Source organism: Thalassophryne amazonica, chromosome 12 (assembly GCF_902500255.1).
Source record: "Thalassophryne amazonica chromosome 12, fThaAma1.1, whole genome shotgun sequence".
NCBI classification, from domain to species: domain Eukaryota; kingdom Metazoa; phylum Chordata; class Actinopteri; order Batrachoidiformes; family Batrachoididae; genus Thalassophryne; species Thalassophryne amazonica.
In genome coordinates, this window is record NC_047114.1 from 30,043,331 (window position 1) to 30,065,042 (window position 21,712).

At 39.2% G+C, this 21,712-nt stretch overlaps 1 protein-coding gene across 1 annotated transcript in view; it reads right to left on the reverse strand.

The window, feature by feature from the left end:
* Window positions 1-21,712, reverse strand: part of LOC117522205 — a 48,342-nt gene that overhangs the window by 25,629 nt on the left and 1,001 nt on the right. The window contains exons 2-3 of the mRNA XM_034183598.1: window positions 14,806-14,924; window positions 7,056-7,143 (exon numbers count right to left, since the gene is read on the reverse strand). Coding sequence (XP_034039489.1) covers window positions 7,056-7,143; window positions 14,806-14,924 — 207 coding nt within the window. The remainder of the gene's footprint in view (window positions 1-7,055; window positions 7,144-14,805; window positions 14,925-21,712) is intronic.

A 21,712-nucleotide genomic window follows, 5' to 3' on the forward strand; every position in this document is an offset into this window, starting at 1 on the left:
GTTTTTATTTACATTTTACACAATGTCCCAACTTCACTGGAATTGGGGCTGTACCTCTGACTCGCTGACTGATCACATGTGTACCGTACCAGAGCCTGATGTAAGGACCATGAATTCATTCACACCTAAGCCTAGTCTGTATTGCGGGTCCAGCCGCTCCTGGTGCCGGGCCGCAGTCTGCCCCGACAGGGATACAAAATACAAAACATGCATTATGCATAATTTCTCCAATCACAACCAGAGAAGCCTATAATGTCTTCTGGGTTGTCTGGGTGTCTTGGTGGCTTTCCTCACTCTTCTCCTTGCACAGTCACTCCGGTTTGTATTTCTTCATAATTAATGTAAATACAGTCCAAGGCACATTCAGTGACTTGGAAATGTTCATGTATCCATCCTCTGATGTGTCAAAAAAACTGGCAATAAAACTGATTATTTACAGGCAGTGTTGCCAGTTACTTTGAAAAAGTAATCCAATTACTGATTACTCCTTGAAAAAGTAACTTAGTTACTTTATTGATTACTCAATTGTAAAAGTAACTAAGTTAGATTACTAGTTACTTTTTTAGTTACTTTTCCCAGCTGCCGACAACAACCCTCTGCCACCTCAACATGACAATGATACCTGTTTTGCCAAAACTCACTTTATAGTCACCCTTTCTTGACTTCAATGAAAATAAATACTTGTTTTATAAAAAGTAAAATAAAGACCTCTTTCTTGACCTCATATTTAACTGTTGACAGCACTGTAACAGTAAAACTTGCAATTTTGAACCTACATTGTTAATAAATGTAACTATTAAATTCTTTCTCACATTTTTCTAACATTTAAATTCTCTCTAAACATTTTACTTGTCGAAATTATTATTATTATAAGTAGTATTAGTAGTTGTAGTCAAAAAAGGCTTCAAAAGTGGACCTTTAATCTAGGGGTGTTGTGGGGGGGGGAGGCACATCCTTGCCCCACACCCCCATTCCATCTGGATTTGCCCCTGCTTTGGCGTTTGAGCACAAAGAATGGATAACATTTATTTATGCAGAAAACAGGACCAGATTTACAGGTAAGAAAGTTTTATTGCGTTTTCACATCATGTGGTCCTCAGAAAGAGTGTTTAGGTGCATTTGAGTGGAAAATAGTGTTAGTTGTTGACGTGTGGCAGAGGATCAGCTGTTTTTAACGAGACGATACGGAGCGGCTCAGCTCACAATTCTAAATAAAGGAGGAAAAAAGTATAAAAATGTCTTTGTAAAGCTCAGTGCAGGTGTGCTGATCACCGCGCTTTAAGAGGTGAGGACGAGACGACCAGCTGCAAAAAACCGTGGATGAAAAGCTCACAGCTCGCTTAAAGCGGGCAGTTCAGTCGAACCCCGATCCCCTGCCCACGGACCAAGTTTAATGCTGCTATCGACCCACAATGCAAAATAATAGTAACGCACAGTGACATGGAGAAGTAACTTTAATCTGATTACTGATTTGGAAAGATTAACGCGTTAGATTACTCGTTACTACAAAAAAGTGGTCAGATTAGAGTAACGTGTTACTAAGTAACGCGTTACCGGCATCACTGTTTACAGGTACTATACCAAAGCGTTCCATTGTTTATGCAACCCATCATCTTGGCTTTTATATTTTTAATTTATTTATTTCAAGTTGCAGAGACTTGCTTTCAGTTTTAGTTTAAAGGTAATTTCAGATTTTTTTTCAGTATTAGAAATGGCATAAACAATTTAAAATGTGTGAAATACCAAGTGTTCCAATATTTTTGGAAGGCACTGTATAAAGTTGAATCTGTTATTGTAGTCAGAACAGTAATAATAAAAAAAAACTGTGTAGGTTTATTTGGAAAAATAAAAATAGAACAAAATTTACAAATATAAAACATTCACTCAGCGGGACTGAGTGAGTGAACACCCTGCTGCTAAAGGCTAAACTAACAGTAGCTGATAAAACTTCAACGGTGCATTAATGTCACGTTTTATTATCTGATTATTCACTCACCTCACACAAATTTACAGAAGCTGCTTTGCTCAAACTGAGTGTGTCGAACTGCGTGTGTCTGCTTGATCACACCGGCTGCTGTCTCTCTCTCCCTGATAGACTCGTGTGGCTCTGAGTGGGAACCTCAGCTCCACCCGGCTCCTCCAGCTTTGTCCGTCCTCACTCCGAACAGTGAAAAAAGCTCCTCCCAGCAGGGCGACGTCCCTCACTCATTCTTCTGTTTTTTCTCCTAATTTTGTGGTTTTGACATTAAAACTGAGCATTTTGCTATTTCATGTTGTGAATCCATGACAATGATTGTCAGCATGTGTGATCGGTGCGCACTCGCTGTGAGAGCCCCTTTGGTTGGAGCTCTGCTTTCATCATGACAAATGAATGGAATAGTTGTGGAGTGACGAAGACATGAATCAGAGGCACAAAAGGTTGACAGCGGCGAGCAGACATTATGGTTATCAATACCCGACCTGTGTAAACCTGAGACCAAAGAGCTGTCTAAGGACATCAGGGACAAAACTGTAGACCTGCACAAGGCTGGGATGGACTACAGGACAACAGGAAAGCAGCTTGGTAGAAGATAACAACTGTTATGATTATTTATTAGAAAGTGGAAGAAACACAAGATGACTGTCAGTCTCCCTCGGTCTGGGATTCCATGCAAGATCTCACTTTGTGGGGTAAGGATGATTCTGAGAAAGCTCAGAACTACACAGGAGAACCTGGTCAATGACCTGAAGAGAGCTGGGCCCACAGTCACAAAGATAACATTAGTAACACATGATGCTGTCATGGTTTAAAATCCTGCAGGGCAGCAAGGTCCCCCTGCTCAAGCTAGCACATGTCCAGGCCTGTTTGAAGTTCACCAGTGACCATCTGGATGATCCAGAGGAGGCATGGGAGAAGGTCGTGTGGTCAGATGAGACCAGAATAGAGCTTTTTGGAATCAACTCAACTTACCATGTTTAGAGGATGAGAACAACCCCAAGAAAACCATCCCAACCGTGAAGCATGGGGGTGGAAACATCATACTCTGGGGGTGCTTTTCTGCAAAGGGGACAGGACGACTGCACCATACTGAAGGGAGGATGGATGGGGTCATGTATTGCGAGATTTTGGCAAACAACCTCCTTCCCTCAGTAAGAGCATTGAAAATGGGTCATGGCTGGGTCTTCCAGCATGACAATGACCCCAAACACACAGCCAGGGCAACTAAGGAGGGGCTCCGTAAGAAGCATTTCAAGGTCCTGAAGTGGCCTGGCCAGTCTCCAGACCTGAACTCAATAGAAAATCTTTGGAGGGAGCTGAAACTCCAAACCTGAAAGATTTGGCGAAGATCTATATGGAGGAGTGGACCAAAATCCCTGCTGCAGTGTGTGCAAACCTGGTGAAAAACTACAGGAAACATTTGACTTCTGTAATTGCAAACAAAGGCTACTGTACCAAATATTAACATTGATTTTCACAGGTGGTGAAATATATTTGCAGCAGTAACATACAAATAAATTATATAAAAAAAAAAAAAACATACAATGTGATTTACGGATTTTTTTTTTTAGATTATGTCTCTCACAGTGGACATGCACCTGAGATGAAAATTTCAGAATTTCTAAGTGGGATAACTTGCAAAACTATATATATATATATATATATATATATATATATATATATATATATATATATATATACGCACACACACACACACACACACACACACACATACAGTGGGGGAAATAAGTATTTGATCCACTGTCAATTTTGCAGGTTTTCCCACCTACAAAGAATGGAGAGGTCTGTAATTTTTATCATAGGTACACTTCAACTGTGAGAGATAGAATCTAAAAGAAAATCACACTGTATGACTTTTAAATAAATAATTTGTATTTTTAATGCATGAAATAAGTGATCCCCTACCAACCAGTAAGAATTCTGGCTCTCACAGACCTGTTAGTTTTTCTTTAAGAAGCCCTCCTATTCTGCACTCTTTACCTGTATTAATTGCACCTGTTTGAACTTGTTACCTGTATAAAAGACACCTGTTCACACACTCAATCAATCACACTCCAACCTGTCCACCATAACCAAGACCAAATAACTGTCTCAGGACACCAGGGACAAAACTGTAGACCTGCACAAAGCTGGACTGGACTACAGGACAACAGGCAAGCAGCTTGGTGAGAAGACAAAAACTGTTCTAATTATTTATTAAAGTGGAAGAAACACAAGATGACTGTCAATCTCCCTCTGTCTGGGATTCCATGCAAGATCTCACTTTGTGGTGTAAGGATGATTCTGAAAAAGCTCAGAACTACACAGGAGGACCTGGTGAATGACCTGAAGACAGCTGGGACCACAGTCACAAAGATCCAGAGGAGACATGGGAGAAGGTCATATGGTCAGATGAGACCAAAATAGAGCTTTTTGGAATCAACTCCACTTGCCGTGTTTAGAGGATGAGAACAACCCAAAGAAAACAGACCCAACCGTAAAGCATTGGGGTGAAAACATCATTTCTGGGGGTGCTTTTCTGTAAAGGGGACAGGATGACTGCACTGTATTGAAGGGAGGATAGATGGGGTCATGTATCATGAGATTTTGGCAAACAACCTCCTTCCCTCAGTAGCAGCATTGAAGATGGGTCGTGGCTGGGTCTTCCAGCATGACAATGACCCCAAACACACAGCCAGGGCAACTAAGGAGTGGCTCCATAATAAGCATTTCAAGGTCCTAGAGTGGCCTGGCCAGTCTCCAGACCTGAACTCAATGGAAAATCTTTGGAGGGAGCTGAAACTCCAAACCTCAAAGATCTGGAAAAGATCTGTATGGAGGAGTGGACCAAAAATCCCTGTTGCAGTGTGTGAAAACTTGGTCAAGAACTACAGGAAACGTATGACCTCTGTAATGGCAGACAAATGTTTCTGTACCAGTTGTTAAGGTCTGTTTTTCTAGTGGATCAAATACTCATTTCATGCAATAAAATGCAAATTAATTATTTAAAAATCATACAATGCGATTTTCTGGATTTATTTATTTTTTAAGATTCTGTCTCTCACAGTTTAAGTGTACCTATGATAAAAAATACAGACCAGTCTCCATTCTTTGTAGGAGGAAAAACTTGCAAAATTGACTGTGGATCAAATACTTATTTCCCCCACTGAATATATCATCATCATCATCATCATCATCATCATCATCTTCCAATGCTCCAGTGCTGCGTGTATGTATACACTCCATTTTAGACACACACATGCACGCACACACCTGGAAAACTGACCTGGAAGTGTCTAGATCTCACTGGGTGGATAAACATCTACTTTTGCTCTGGTTGGCCAAATACTGAGGTAGTGGCAGTTGCTGTTACAGACTATTTTCTTCTAATAGTTAGACATCATCCTGGTCAGTGAGTGTATTATCAGGTTCATAATGAAGCATTCACTGAATGTTGTCTGTTATCTCACTTTATGCTCCACCCAAAGACTTCGTATTTGCAGCTTCACTGAGTATATAGATTCAATGCACACATATAAACAGCACTGCTGCACACTGATACCTTGCCTTGCTCAAAAATCAACATCAAGCTCTCTCTGGACCACACTTGCTCACATTAAACATTTTCACAGAATTTTATATTTTAGAAATCACAGCAGGGGTAATAATATGGAAAATCCTATATATTTCCATACCGTCTTTTCCTTTTCAATACTTATCCAGACTTGGAAGTTATAAAAAACAAATTTCATACTTTTCCTTACTGCGTAGCAACCCTTAACATCAGTCTCAGTACAAACTCAGACAACAAGGGATCCACAGTGAATTCTCATGCCTGCTAGAGGTTATAAAACCTTTAACTTGTCACGTAGGTTCGGCAAAATAAAGAAAAGCTTGAAATGTAGGACATGGTGGAATGCATCATCAGGAGGCCTCACATTGCCTGCCAATGACCAGATGAAGCTCTTTTCCTGGTGTCACAGACTGAACGGTCCCCCCCTAAAAATTGGTCCGCCCTGCCTCCACTGCGCATGCGTCATTTCTGAGCTCAGCAGCTCGCTTGATTCTCTGCACCCAAAGCAATCAAATGGATTAATGGGATTATTAACCATCAGATGACAAAGTAAAACCTCTCAAGTCATTCTAAAGTCAGTTTTAAGAAGAAACAAGTCAACAATCACCAATGCTTTGAAATGAGGGATGCTCAGTGAACGCAAAAGCTAGCAACTCGTGTTGCTGGGGCGCTCTGATCGCTTCCTCTGTCTTTTATTATGAAATAATGCTAAATTTATGTGGAAATGATTGTTGTACAACAAAAGCTTCAGATATCTGTCACCGAGATAGATGATAACTCGGGTGCGGTTTTAAAGAGAAATGAGGTGATAACCTGTGAACTGCGACTGATGACGCATGCACATTGAAGGCAGGGTGGACAGATTTTTAGGGGGGACCATTCGGTCTATGACACCGGCAGTGAATAGTTCAAGAGATAAGACAATTAATGGTTTAGAAATTAATGAGAACATGTAGCTACTACATACCTGGTTGTGCAGACATTCATATATGGACATGTGTTTTCCAGCCCTTCTCATATTAATTTTAATGGTGTTTTTACTGCTGTTGTTTTAACCACTAAGTGACAGAAGAGGGCTGATATTATTTATGTGACTGCTTTTGAGTGTCCCTGGACACCATTAGAAAACAAACAAAAAATGGTTTCAACAATCATTTGTGGAGTGTGCCCTGGACCACAGAAGAGTTCATAAAGTACAGAGGCAGATCTCTGGTTTTAAATTATTTATTGCATCTTTTTCCTTTCCTGGTCTTTCAAAAATGGATCTTCTGAGATTCCAAAGATCTCTATATATGAAGCACAGCAATCTGCAGGCCAGAGTTTAAAATTCATCCTCTGTGGCTCACCAGAAGCAATAGTGGCTGAGATATCTGCTCTCTGAATGTACCATCTGGCTTATTTATTCACTTGTTCTCTAAATCATCATGGTTGACCTTTCAGTCCAGCAAGTGCTGTAAACTACCTTTTTCCTCCATTAAGACAAACATACAGTGAAGGGCTTACTGTTCTGGACTCTTTTCGTCAGCATCTGGAAGACTTTGTTTGTATATGGGTTTGAATGACGACATCCATTTACCAGGAGCAGGTGGCACTGCAAAATGTGAAAGATAAATTTATTAGGGATGGGTCCAATCAATCCTATATAAGTATCAGGTCTGACACTGACCTGATTCACATATCAGATATCAGAGGGACAGGACCGATCCACATACTGGTCCAAACCTTTGTCCCACCATCAATTGAATACATGATGTGGTGAGCCTACTGTGCTTCTGAATCGCCAGGGTGGCAAATACAAAAATAACCTGAAAAATTCTAGTAGTACTACTGGCAAAAAGTATGATTATTGTCCTTTTTTAATAAGGAGAAAGGTCCAGTGCGCTGCAGAGTTCCGTTTTCAAAGATGTTACACACAAGTGTATAAGAAGAGGCTTCATTCAGATATCACAACACGATAGAAAATAATGAATCATTATAAAAATCTGGCATATTTATCGAGTTAACAGCCAGTGAAGAAAAGGTAAAACATTTGACTGTGCATTAAAGGTGAAAAGCAATTCTTAGCTTTTTTTCTGCTGAGCACAACAAACTTATTTATTGATCATTACTGTCTGTCATTGATTTTCATGGTCAATTTCATGGTCAAACAGAAATAAGATGAATGAAAAAAATGCAGTAAAACTTTGCATTTCTTTATTTTGAGCCGCGTCACAGGTTTATTAGTGTCGAAGGGCTGAAACATGACACCAACATTCAGTTAATTACTTCTGTACATGCTGTGCATCACACTTCAGCCACAATAAAAACACATGTACACAAAAACAAAGGCAAAAGCAGAAACACACATTCGCACCTTATGGTGATGATCAAGGATCCCCTATATGTGAGCTGTGTGCGTCTCCACTGACAGAGCGCAGCACAGTTATTCACTAGTTTGCTTTAGGCCTTGCCCACACAGCCAAGTTCCTCCCAGAAAATGTTAAAATACTAAAGCCTTTTTCCTGCATTCTAAGGCAATCTGTGAAGCCAAATACTGAGTCTCTAGTCATTGTTTTTATATTTTAAAGACTGAATCTTCTGAGGATAGTGACTGGTTAAATGAGCTGAGTGCTGCAGTAACTGATTCTGCCTTTAGCAGCTTTCTTCAATCACCCATGACTTATTCAAGACCTTTCCCATATTTTATCAGTTTATATTCATTTTCATCCTTCATTCATTTTCATTAGAGTCTGGGTCATTGTGGCAGCAGATCAAGCTGATTAAGCAGCTCATCCCACATGTCCCTATCCTCACCCAAGTCCTGTAAAGGCCCCCTGACACGAGCATGCCTTTGACTTACGCACTAGTGCATGGGTTACAGCAATAAATTTTCATCCGACTGAAATCTTTTCCTGGCAAAAACCAATGCCAGCAATTCCCTAAAATGTGGCGTAGTGGGGGCACACACTCCTTTTTCCTCAATAAATACAATAAACACATTATACAGTATACAAATCTATTCTAAATAGCCTCTAAGGAGAGAGAGAGAGACAGACAAAGCATAAAAAGAATGCAAAACCTGAACATAATTGTACATAAAAGTGTGGTGGGGGGGTGGGGTGTAGTCTTGATTCTGGGGGGGTCTGGGGGTGCTCCCCCAGAACATTTTTAAAAGAGCAAGTCAAATTTTGTGTATTCTGGTGAATTTTAATGGGTATGAAGCCCTCTGAAACAAAGAAAACTCACTTCAAACTGTGAAGTAAAAACACAGTATTGATTATGGGGGTCTGGGGGGGATCTCCCCCATAATTTTTTTTATAAAGCATGTCAAATTTTGTATATTCTAGTGAATTTGAATGGTTATGAAGCCCTCTGAAATGAAGAAAACTCACTTCAAACTGTCAAGTAAAAAATCTTTGTCTTCTGTAGTATTTTGATTGGTTCTAATCCAGTAAATGCACCAAAAGGGTGCTGTGTTGCTGGCTGTACAGTCAATAAAATACAAAATTAGGGAATAAAGCAACTGAAAACGTTGTTCTGCTGTGCACAAAGTAACACTGTCAGCAGTTTTGAAAACGCATGAACACTGAGAAACTCAAAACTGGCTTATTCACATTTAACTGGTAAAATGCTCTCACTCGTAAAACAAACTAGGGCTGCAACTAACGATTATTTTAGTAATTAAATAATCGGTCGATTATTTTTTCGATTAATCTTTTTTCTTTTTTCTTTTTTTTTTACTTACATGTGAATTTTGCCATTATTTCTTTAAGTGAGTTATTATTAAAAGGCCTTTATCACGCAACATCAACGTCTGACCTTGTAACAAAGTTATGATGTTATATTCTCGTCAAAAACATACCTGGAGTAGTGTTTTGTTTTATTTTGGACATACATCACCGACACACCATAAAGAGATTTCCATCAGGTTTAACCCAATTATAAGCATTTTTAGATGCCTACAGCAACTATCTCAACCACTGACAACATATTACAGCAAGAGTCCAGATAAGTTTTTTAAAGGCCTGAGTAAAATGTAATATGTGATCTTTAATAAGATATTTCCATGAAAAAGACAAATGTGCAGTTTACTGCATTTTATTTTTTTCTTGTGTAAAAACACAGCTTAGATGTGGTTTGACCGAAGCAAATTGTCATTAAACTTAACGCAGTAAAGTGGAGGTGTAAGAGTCACTAGGTGTTCACAGGAAACAGTTATTTCTATATTTATTTATTTATGTTCATTGTTAGTTGGTTTTATCTTTTCTGTTGTATTTTGTTTTATCAGGTTCTTTTGTCTGTTTCTCTAAAATTGTATTGTAGCACTATTAGTTACTATTACTACAACCCCTGGCAAAAATTATGGAATCACCAGCCTCGGAGGATGTTCATTCAGTTGTTTAATTTTGTAGAAAAAAGCAGATCACGAACATGACACAAAACTAAAGTCATTTCAAATGGCAACTTTCTGGCTTTAAGAAACACTATAAGAAATCAAGAAAAAAAATTGTGGCAGTCAGTAACGGTTACTTTTTTAGACCAAGCAGAGGGAAAAAAATATGGACTCACTCAATTCTGAGGAATAAATTATGGAATCACCCTGTAAATTTTCATCCCCAAAACTAACACCTGCATTAAATCAGATCTGCTCGTTAGTCTGCATCTAAAAAGGAGTGATCACACCTTGGAGAGCTGTTGCACCAAGTGGACTGACATGAATCATGGATCCAACACGAGAGATGTCAACTGAAACAAAGGAGAGGATTATCAAACTCTTAAAAGAGGGTAAATCATCACGCAATGTTGCAAAAGATGTTGGTTGTTCACAGTCAGCTGTGTCTAAACTCTGGACCAAATACAAACAACATGGGAAGGTTGTTAAAGGCAAACATACTGGTAGACCAAGGAAGACATCAAAGCGTCAAGACAGAAAACTTAAAGCAATATGTCTCAAAAATCGAAAATGCACAACAAAACAAATGAGGAATGAATGGGAGGAAACTGGAGTCAACGTCTGTGACCGAACTGTAAGAAACCGCCTAAAGGAAATGGGATTTACATACAGAAAAGCTACACGAAAGCCATCATTAACACCTAAACAGAAAAAAACAAGGTTACAATGGGCTAAGGAAAAGCAATCGTGGACTGTGGATGACTGGATGAAAGTCATATTCAGTGATGAATCTCGAATCTGCATTGGGCAAGGTGATGATGCTGGAACTTTTGTTTGGTGCCGTTCCAATGAGATTTATAAAGATGACTGCCTGAAGAGAACATGTAAATTTCCACAGTCATTGATGATATGGCACTGCATGTCAAGTAAAGGCACTGGGGAGATGGCTGTCATTACATCATCAATAAATGCACAAGTTTACGTTGATATTTTGGACACTTTTCTTATCCCATCAATTGAAAGGATGTTTGGGGATGATGAAATCATTTTTCAAGATGATAATGCATCTTGCCATAGAGCAAAAACTGTGAAAACATTCCTTGCAAAAAGACATATAGTGTCAATGTCATGGCCTGCAAATAGTCCGGATCTTAATCCAATTGAAAATCTTTGGTGGAAGTTGAAGAAAATGGTCCGTGACAAGGCTCCAAACTGCAAAGCTGATCTGGCAACAGCAATGAGAGAAAGTTGGAGCCATATTGATGAAGAGTACTGTTTGTCACTCATTAAGTCCATGCCTCAGAGACTGAAGGCTGTTATAAAAGCCAGAGGTGGTGCAACAAAATACTAGTGATGTATTGGAGCATTCTTTTGTTTTTCATGATTCCATAATTTTTTCCTCAGAATTGAGTGATTCCATATTTTTTTCCCTCTGCTTGGTCTAAAAAAGTAGCCGTTACTAACTGCCACAATTATTTTTCCTGATTTCTTATAGTGTTTCTTAAAGCCAGAATGTTGCCATTTGAAATGACTTTAGTTTTGTGTCATGTCTGTGATCTGCTTTTTTTTTCTACAAAATTAAACAACTGAATGAACATCCTCCGAGGCCGGTGATTCCATAATTTTTGCCAGGGGTTGTATTATTATTGTTGTTGTTGCTATTATTAATATATAAATAAAAATAAATAAAAAATATTACAATTCGTAATACATTCGACTGTTTTACAACAACAAACACTGAGCCATTAATTATGAAACAGAAAACAAATGCACACAAACGTGCTGAGATGTGAACAGCTTAATGCTAACTTTAACATTGAAAACGCCATAGACATGCTACCACATTAGCATTGATCACATTTTTAAGTTACAAAATACATCTATCAACTGTTTCAGAAGACCATAACAGGTCGGTTTAACATAAAAAAAAGTCAATATTACTCACAGAGATATGCTCTTTAGGGTTTTAGCAGGGCAAAATTAAGATAAAGCGAAATAAAGCAAAGAACCAAAAAAGCAGCAAGTCAGATCAATGCTTCATTGATTCAAAGCAAAGCCATGCCCTGCTCTCCTTGGGGAAGGTCTGCCAATGTTCCCACGAAGACAGGGAGGAGAACACCATGGCTCATGGCAAGCAGTAAACAGAGCGGAGAGGACTGAAAATTCACACAGTCCCTTCCTCCGTGGTGCGGTGCCATCCACGCTGGCATTGCTGCTGCTTTTATAAGTGCAGAATGGGATGTTGCTTTGACAGTGAGAATTTTGAAATGTTCAAAAAAATCTTTCACGCATAAATGTCGTGCTACGTGGTCCCATCTAATCACCAACACAATGTGCAGCTCGTCAAGTGGAGTAAAGAAGAAGTGAACAGAGCGAGTGGTGATGTCAGTGGATCGCATCAGAGCGCAGCTCATCTGAACGATTAAAACAAGAAGTTAAATGACTGAAGCTGGAGCGGCCCTCTGTGATTCAGGAAGTGATTACAGCCGTTTTCAACTGCCAATTTGCAGAGAAAAATGAATAGTCTGACACGAAATAATTATTTTATATACACAGTGACCAACGCAGAGTGCGTGGCAGGCAGAAGAACAAAGAACAGCGTCCAGCTGGGAACACAGCGGGTGGGATCATCACGACAACGTGCGTGCTACTGTGTGAATCAAAGACATGCTCATGTCGGGGGCCTTAACTCTTCCTGGCAGATCAAGAGGCATTCCCAAGCCATCTGGGAAATATAATCCCTCCAGTGTGTCTTGGGTCTTTCCTGAGGCCAGCTGGCTATACCTAGAAGACCTCCCCAAGGAGACAACCAGGGGGCATTCTCAGCAGATGCCCGAACCACCTCAGCTGGCTCCTTTAAATGTGAAGAAGCAGTGGCCCTACTCTGAGTCCCTCCTGGATAGCTGAGCTTCTCACCCTGTACAGGAGTATAAACCCAGATACTTAGGGTTATTTCCGCCGGTCATTACCCTAACGTCATGACCACAGATGAGGACAGGAGCATAAATTGACTGGTAAATTGAGAGCCTTGCCTTCTGGCTCAGCTCTTTCTTCACTACCACAATCCAGTATAGCATCCTTAAAACATGAGACAACAGCCCAGTCAGTTTATTAATCTCGTACTTCAATTTACCCCAACTCGTGAACAAGACCCCAAAATACTTAAAACTACTCCACTAGGGGCAATAATGCTCCCCTGACCTAGAGGGGGACAATCCACAGTTTTCTGACAGAGGACCATGGTCTCAGATTTGGAGGTGCTGATTCGCATCCCAGTCTGTCAGCATCATTCTCATTCACACTGCCTCAAACCTGCACTCAGAGCACATTGGAGGTCAATGCATGATGAAGCCACCAGAACCAAATCATCCTGCAAGAAGCAGAAATGCAACTTTGAGGTCACCAAATTGGACACCCTCCAGTGCCTGACTGCACTTTGAACAGGCGTGGTGACAAGGTGCAACCCTGGCAGTGTCCAACACCCACCAGAAACAGGTTTGATGTCATGGTGAGAATGTAGACACAGCTCCCAGTTTGGTCATATAGAGACCGGATCGTGTGATGCAGCAGGTCGGGTACCCCATACTCCCGAAGCACTGGTTGGCCATGCTCCCAAGATCCTTCTAATATCCTTGTAAGAGCTGGTCCACTGTTCCATGAACAGGATGGAACCCGCATTGCTCCTCCTGAATCTGAGGTTCAACTAATGGTTGAAGGCTCCTCTCTAGTCTTGTCACTAGTAATAGACTTTCCCAGGGAGCCTGAGAAGTGTGATTCCTCTACAGTACTTCTATCTGGCAACTCTACCTTACACTGGCACCAAACAATCTAATAATAAAACACCACTCTGATTTTGGGGGGGGGGGGGGCATTCCTCCCCATCACTCCTCTCCAAGTTTTGTTATTGTTGCCTATGTGAGCATTGAAGTTCCACAGTAGAACTAAGGAGTCTCCAGCAGGAACCTTTTCCAGGATTCCACTAAGAGTCTTCAAGAAGTCAGGATCCTCTGAACTGCCCATTTGCACAAACAACAGATTCCTCTCTGCAACAACAAGTTGCACTGAGGCAGCACTCTCATTCACTGAGGAAAGCTACACTTGTAAAAAAGTAAGTCCCTTCGGCTGCTCCCTTGTTTGCACTCGGGGTCGCCACAGCAAATCCAAGGTGGATCTGCATGTTGAATTGGCACAGGTTTTACGCCGGATGCCCTTCCTGACGCAACTCCACATTACATGGAGAAATGTGGCAGGGGTGGGATTTGAACCCGGCACCTTCTGCACTGAAACCAAGCGCATTAACCACTTGGCCGCTACACTTGTAATATTAAATATAAAAAAAACAAACACAAAAACAGAAAACATAGTTAAGCTGAGATAACACAATAAAACTAATGGTAAACAAAAGAAAAATTAATTATAAGATTTGCCTGAAAAGTTACAACTTAAGTGGACTTTCTAATATCAGGAGGAAAACTGTTCCACAATGTAGGAGCACGGCAGGAAAAGGCTCTAAATTCTGCTGACTTCTGAACCCTGGGGACACTGCGCAAACTCTCATCCTGTGATTTCAAGGCACGAGAATGCACATAATTAACAAGTTCAAAAAGAGCCCTTGCATTAGAATATGAACCAGTCTCTGCAGTTGTGCATCGGAATCAGACCAGAACTAAAAATGTGGATCGGCCCATCTCTAAAATATAATTGGACGAAACAGATACTTTCTGATCTGATATGTATTATTACAAAGAACAGCTACAGTACTAAAGCATGAATACCAAAGGGGTATTTTATTCCATGGTTTTCTTGTTCTTATACAGTTACATGGTTCGCTCTCTAACTGAGACCAGCATTACTGTGTGTTTTGTGTGTAAATGTCCAAACCTGCAGGTTTCTGGGCAGCTGGTGGAGCTGTGGTGGTCAGCTTTGGTGACTCTTTGCTTGCCTTGGTCCCTAATATCCTTGGCAAGTGCATCATCTCATCTTTGAGGTATGGTGGTGGTCTGTTTATAACAGAAAAGAAAAAATGTGACAGTCCATTAAGAGAAACTGAAAGGATGCTGCTCCTGATGTGTAGTTAACTTCACTGGATGTGTGCATAGATGAATGTGACACAACATTGCGCTTTGCATCTGATGGTAATTCAGTCCATTTATCAAATACTAATATGCATTTTCAGTGTTTCCTCTGGAATGATTAGCCACGTGGGAAGGCGAGGCCACACCATCCAGCCAACATATTACATATGATACTGAGTTTGCCAACAGGAGAATTCCAGAACAATTGTTAAAAACACATTATGTCTTATTATTATTATTACTATTATTATTACTGCTGTTGTTATTGTGGCTGTATGTAAAAAAAGTCCTTAAAACACAACCCCAAATCTGTGTAGTTAACTTCACTGGATGTGTGCATAGATGAATGTGACACAACATTGCGCTTTGCATCTGATGGTAATTCAGTCCATTTATCAAATACTAATATGCATTTTCAGTGTTTCCTCTGGAATGATTAGCCACGTGGGAAGGCGAGGCCACACCATCCAGCCAACATATTACATATGATACTGAGTTTGCCAACAGGAGAATTCCAGAACAATTGTTAAAAACACATTATGTCTTATTATTATTATTACTATTATTATTACTGCTGTTGTTATTGTGGCTGTATGTAAAAAAAGTCCTTAAAACACAACCCCAATTCCAATGAAGTTGGGACGTTGTGTAAAATGTAAATGAAAACAGAATACGATTTGCAAATCCTCTTCAACCTATATTCAATTGAATACACCACAAAGACAGGATATTTAATGTTCAAACTGATAAACTTTATTGTTTTTGTGCAAATATTGCCTCATTTTGAAATGGATGCCTGCAACACGTTTCAAAAAAGTTGGCACAGGGCAACAAAGGACTGGGAAAGTTGATGAATGCTCAAAGAACACCTAATTGGAATCAGGTGAGTGTCATGATTGGGTATAAAAGGAGCATCCCCAAAAGGCTCAGCCATTCACAAGCAAAGATGGGGTGAGGATCACCACTTTGTGAACAACTGCATGAAAAAAAAATAGTCCAGCAGTTTAAGAACAATGTTTCTCAATGTTCAATTGCAAGGAATTTAGGGATTCCATCATCTACAGCCCATAATATAATCAGAAGATTCAGAGAATCCAGAGAACTTTCTACACGTAAGTGGCAAGGCCAACAGCCAACACTGAATGTCCATGACCTTCGATCCCTCAGGCGGCACTCCATTAAAAACCGACGTCATTGTGTGAAGGATCTTACCGCGTGGGCTCAGGAACACTTCAGAAAACCATTGTCAGTTAACACTGTTTGTCGCTACATCTACAAGTGCAAGATAAAACTCTACCATGCAAAGTCAAAACCATACATCAACAACATCCAGAAACGCAGCAGCCTTCTCTGGGACCAAGCTCATTTGAAATGGATAGACACAAAGTGGAAAAGTGTGCTGTGGCCCGATGAGTCCACATTTCAAAATGTTTTTAGAAATCATGGACGTCGTGTCCTCCGGACAACAGAGGAACAAGACCATCCAGATTATTACCAGCACAAAGTTCAAAAGCCAGCATCTGTGATGGTATGGGGGTGTGTTAGTGACCATGGCATGGGCAACTTACACATCTGTGATGGCACCATCAATGCTGAAAGGTACATCCAGGTTTTGGAGCAACACATGCTGCCATCCAAGCAACGTCTTTTTCAGGGACATCACTGCTTATTACAGCAAGACAATGCCAAGCCACATTCTGCACGTGTTACAACAGCGTGGCTTCGTAGTAAAAGAGTGCGGGTACTAGACTGACCTGCCTGCAGTCCAGACCTGTCGCCCACTGAAAATGTGTGGCGCATTATGAAGCACAAAATATGACAATGGAGACCTTGGACTGTTGAACAACTGAAGGCATAAATCAAGCAAAAATGGGAACGAATTCTATCTACAAAGCTTCAACAATTAGTGTCCTCAGTTCCCAAATGCTTATTGAGTGTTGTTAGAAGGAAAGGTGATGTAACACAGTGGTAAACATACCACTGTCCCAGCTTTTTTCAAACATGTTGCAGGCATCCATTTCAAAATGAACAAATATTTGCACAAAGACAATAAAGTTTATCAGTTTGAACATTAAATATCTTGTCTTTGTGGTGTATTCAATTGAATACAGGTTGAAGAGGATTTGCAAATCATTGAATTCTGTTTTTATTTACATTTTACACAACATCCCAACTTCATTGGAATTGGGGATGTATCATCAAAGGGAACTTTCTTCTTCTCTATCTGCCCCCCCAGTCAGCCAAATTTCCAGTCCCATTGTTTACAATGCTTGAGTCCACATTTTATTTTTACATGTCTACAGAAGAGTTCGTTTTCCCTGCAATGACAACATTTATTACGCACAACTCTATTACCTTCAGCCTAATATTAGTAATAAAGCTCATAGCAACAACGCCTAAAGCTCCAAAACTATGCACGTGTAGATCTAATAAATGTCTTAAAATTGTTCGTCCAACACAACACAACATGTGGCTACACACAAGCCACTTATCATCATTATTACTATTATTATTATCTATATGTATATGTTGGAATAAGGGATAGACCTCTTCAAATTATTGTTCATTACTTTCCATTTCAATCATACTCACAGGTGAAATGTTTGTCCACAGACTTTGAATTGGTGATTTGTGCAGTTTAAATCTGCACATGAAGGCTTTTTGTTTTGTTTTGTTGTTTTTTTTTACAAAATCACCAAGAATAAAGTTGGGTGCGCCTGGTTAAAGATCGACAGAAAACAGCGTTCAGGAGCAATACATGTGAGTGGTAATATGGCGGCCGGTTTGCTTCAAAAATATTGTCCAATGAGCTGCCCAGTGTTACATACAGATGAGTGGTATGAATCCATCCAGCTTCCATGTACGACATTTAATGCATTGTCACTGACCACTGCTTTTTTCGTCCGTATTTCATTAAAGCAGGTCATTGAAAATTATCTGAAGATGTTTTCTAGGGCAAAAACATCCACAGATTCCAAATCTGGCATGACATTTGCGCCAGCTATTATGGTTCGGGTGCTACGGGCCCCGTTTTGACACTGAAAATAGCACTTGGGCAGGGCCCAAAAACAAAATGCATAAAAACAGTATAGTTTTGTGAAAGCATTGCTTCTTAATTATTGCAAACAAATGTCAGCATGTTTTTATTACACTTTCTTTCCAGTTTTGCCTTGAATTTCATGCATTCTCATAATTTATAATCTGTCATTCCCATCATACTTCAGTACACACTAGGGGGCGCTGTTACTGCTGCAAATGTCTTTTACTGCCACCTGGTGTTGTGACAGATAGATCAATTTTTCTGACAACTCCATAACGTAATCAGAAAAAAATTAAAAGTTACATAATTTTCATTACACTACAGAGTCAGTCATTTCATAATTATTAGGACTTAAAAAAAGAAAGTTTAACCTTCTTAAATAAGAGCTCAGTGTGTCTGTTATAGCTGCTACTTCAAAATGCTTTGAAAGCTTTCTTCTGGAAGCTAATACGTTGTCTCAGTATACTGCTGCAAACTTTCCCAGGTCAGTGACTCACGATTAGTACATTCTTTCTTCACCATCCGAAGGACGGGTGCTTTGCTAGTACAATATATTTGTACATACTGGCAGTGGTGGGCACAGTTCTGCTAATCCGCTAACCGCTAATTATTGAAGATAATGTTTTCATTATCGGATTAGCTTTTCAGATAACTTTGAACAATATTATCGGACTAATTATCTTCCGATAAGTTTTGGTCAGATAATTTTTAGACCGCTAACATATTTTTGCAGATGTGGTAAACAAAGCTGAATAGTTACAAACATCTATGAAATCTAAAAATCAGTTAAGTACCTACCCGTAAAATGTCTTATAGTAGATGTGTAGTTCTATCCTCCGTAAACAGAGGAGAGCTGGTTCTAAAAGAAACTGCTTTATCCTCTGCAGGCAAAGGAGAGCTGGTCACAAAAAAGAAAAAAACATTTTTTTTTACCCCATACTGATACGCTGGCAATATCACCCAAGTCATCCAGAGGCATATAGTTTTAACTTATGGTTAAAATTTTAACCAAACTAATTTTGGACAAGTTATTTAAATTAACGTCACATCTTAAGTTTTAGTGAAAATAAAGTGAAAAGTGAAAATCTAAAGTGAAAATATCACATATATGTTTTAGTTTTAAAGTAATGCACTAATTTTGAAGGTTTTAGTGTGGACATGCTGTGCCCAGGTGCATTATGGGTACCTCAGTACATTCACGACAGAAGAAATGCATTTCAGACGCTTTGATCAGGCTCCACACGGACAACAGCATTAAACTCTTTCTATATTGTGCCTAAAACTCTCGTGAATATATTCTCTGGGTTTATAGACGTTGTTGTTGTGTTTGTTTTATGTAAAAATGCCAGAAGAAGCTTTGGTTGCTCCATTATTTTCAATTGGAATCATTGCAATCGATTCCTGTTTGCTATTAGCATCCTGCTTATATCAAACACTGTCTGTTATCTTTGTTTCAGAGTAATATATATAAGATGTCTGAAATTCAGTTTGCATTCCACGCATCTTAAACGTAGCAGGCATGGATTATCTGGAATTTTGTTTTGGCAACTTTTCACGGTCTCTACTGCCATCTATTGGCCAGTAGTGTACATGGCAGTATTTGCCCTAGTACTGAGCATCCAGTAGTTGACAGTGTTCTATTTATTTTGACAGTGGTTATATCAGACGATTATCTAATTACAACTAGGCTTTTTCTTTCTTTTTTTTGAAAATGCCTTTTTTTTTTTTTTTTTTTTACACAAAAAACTGACACTGTGCAAAAGCACATTTATCTGTAAACACCAACATACCTCACATTAACATGCTGGTTTACATAGAATGGATGAGTCAACCAATCAGTGTTAGCAGAGGCACATTTTATTCATAATCCTTTGCCATCTGTCTGTGTTTGTTACAAAACTTCAGAATTAGTGCATTATTCAACATTAAAAGATATATGTTATATTTTAACTTTGTACAAATAACAGAAGTGACATTAATGGAGTTATTCTATCAGTATTAATTTATTTATAAACCAAACCATAAGTCAGCACTGCTTTATTTTCCATAGATCCAAAGGATCCAAAAGACGTAGGATAGAATTTTGCCAAACGGGTGAACAGGCTCTACTGGCGCTCCAAAATGATGTAAGCACAGCAGCAGCACGTCAGAATTAGATGTGCTGCTGTGGTGCTCTGATAGGTCCCCCATCTTTTCTTATGAAAAATGCTAAATTTATGTGGAAATTATTGTTTTACAAAAGCTTCAGATATCTATCGCTGAAATAGATGATGACTGGAGTGCAGTTTTAAGCAGAAACAAGGTGATAATTGGTGCACCGCTGCTGACGCTAAGAAAGGACGCTGCTGTGGTACGAAATGATGCATGCGCAGTGAAGACAGGGCAGACTGAGTTTTAGGGGGTGCCATTCAGTCTGCAACACTGGAAGTGTCCTCACAATGACTCTGATTTGGTGAACTAGGATGAAATTTTTGAACACTTTGAAAATTTGACCTCAATTTCAAAATGGCACCCATGGCTGTAACTACTACTTATACCGTTTGTTTAAAGCTGACAAAAGATGAATCAAGGAGTTACTGTGATACTTCAAAATATACTCCGATTTGCTATTCAGGATGAAACAGGAAGGGACGGTGCTCTGTGGAATGGGGTATAATATAAAGGTGCCCGGTTCAAAACCCACCCCCGCCCATTCTCCATATAATATGGAGTTGTGTCAGGAAGGGCATCTGGAGTGTGTGTGTGTGTACACACACACACACACACACATACACACATACATATATACATATATACACACATACATATATACATATATACACACATACATACATACATATATACACACATACATATATACATATATACATACATATATACATACATACACACATATATACATACATACACACATATATACATACATACACATACATATATACACACATACATATATATACACACATACATATATATACACACATACATATATATACACACATACATATATACATATATATACACACATACATATATACATATATATACACACATACATATATACATATATATACACACATACATATATACATATATATACACACATACATATATACATATATATACACACATACATATATACATATATATACACACACACATACATACATATATACACACACACATACATACATACATACATATATACATACATACATACACACATACATACATACATACATACACATATACATACATACACATACACATACATACATACACTCAACAAAAATATAAATGCAACACTTTTGGTTTTGCTCCCATTTTGTATGAGATGGACTCAAAGATCTAAAACTTTTTCCACATATACAATATCACCATTTCTCTCAAATATTGTTCACAAACCAGTCTAAATCTGTGATAGTGAGCACTTCTCCTTTGCTGAGATAATCCATCCCACCTCACAGGTGTGCCATACCAAGATGCTGATTAGACACCATGATTACTGCACAGGTGTGCCTTAGACTGCCCACAATAAAAGGCCACTCTGAAAGGTGCAGTTTTATCACACAGCACAATGCCACAGATGTCGCAAGATTTGAGGGAGCGTGCAATTGGCATGCTGACAGCAGGAATGTCAACCAGAGCTGTTGCTCGTGTACTGAATGTTCAT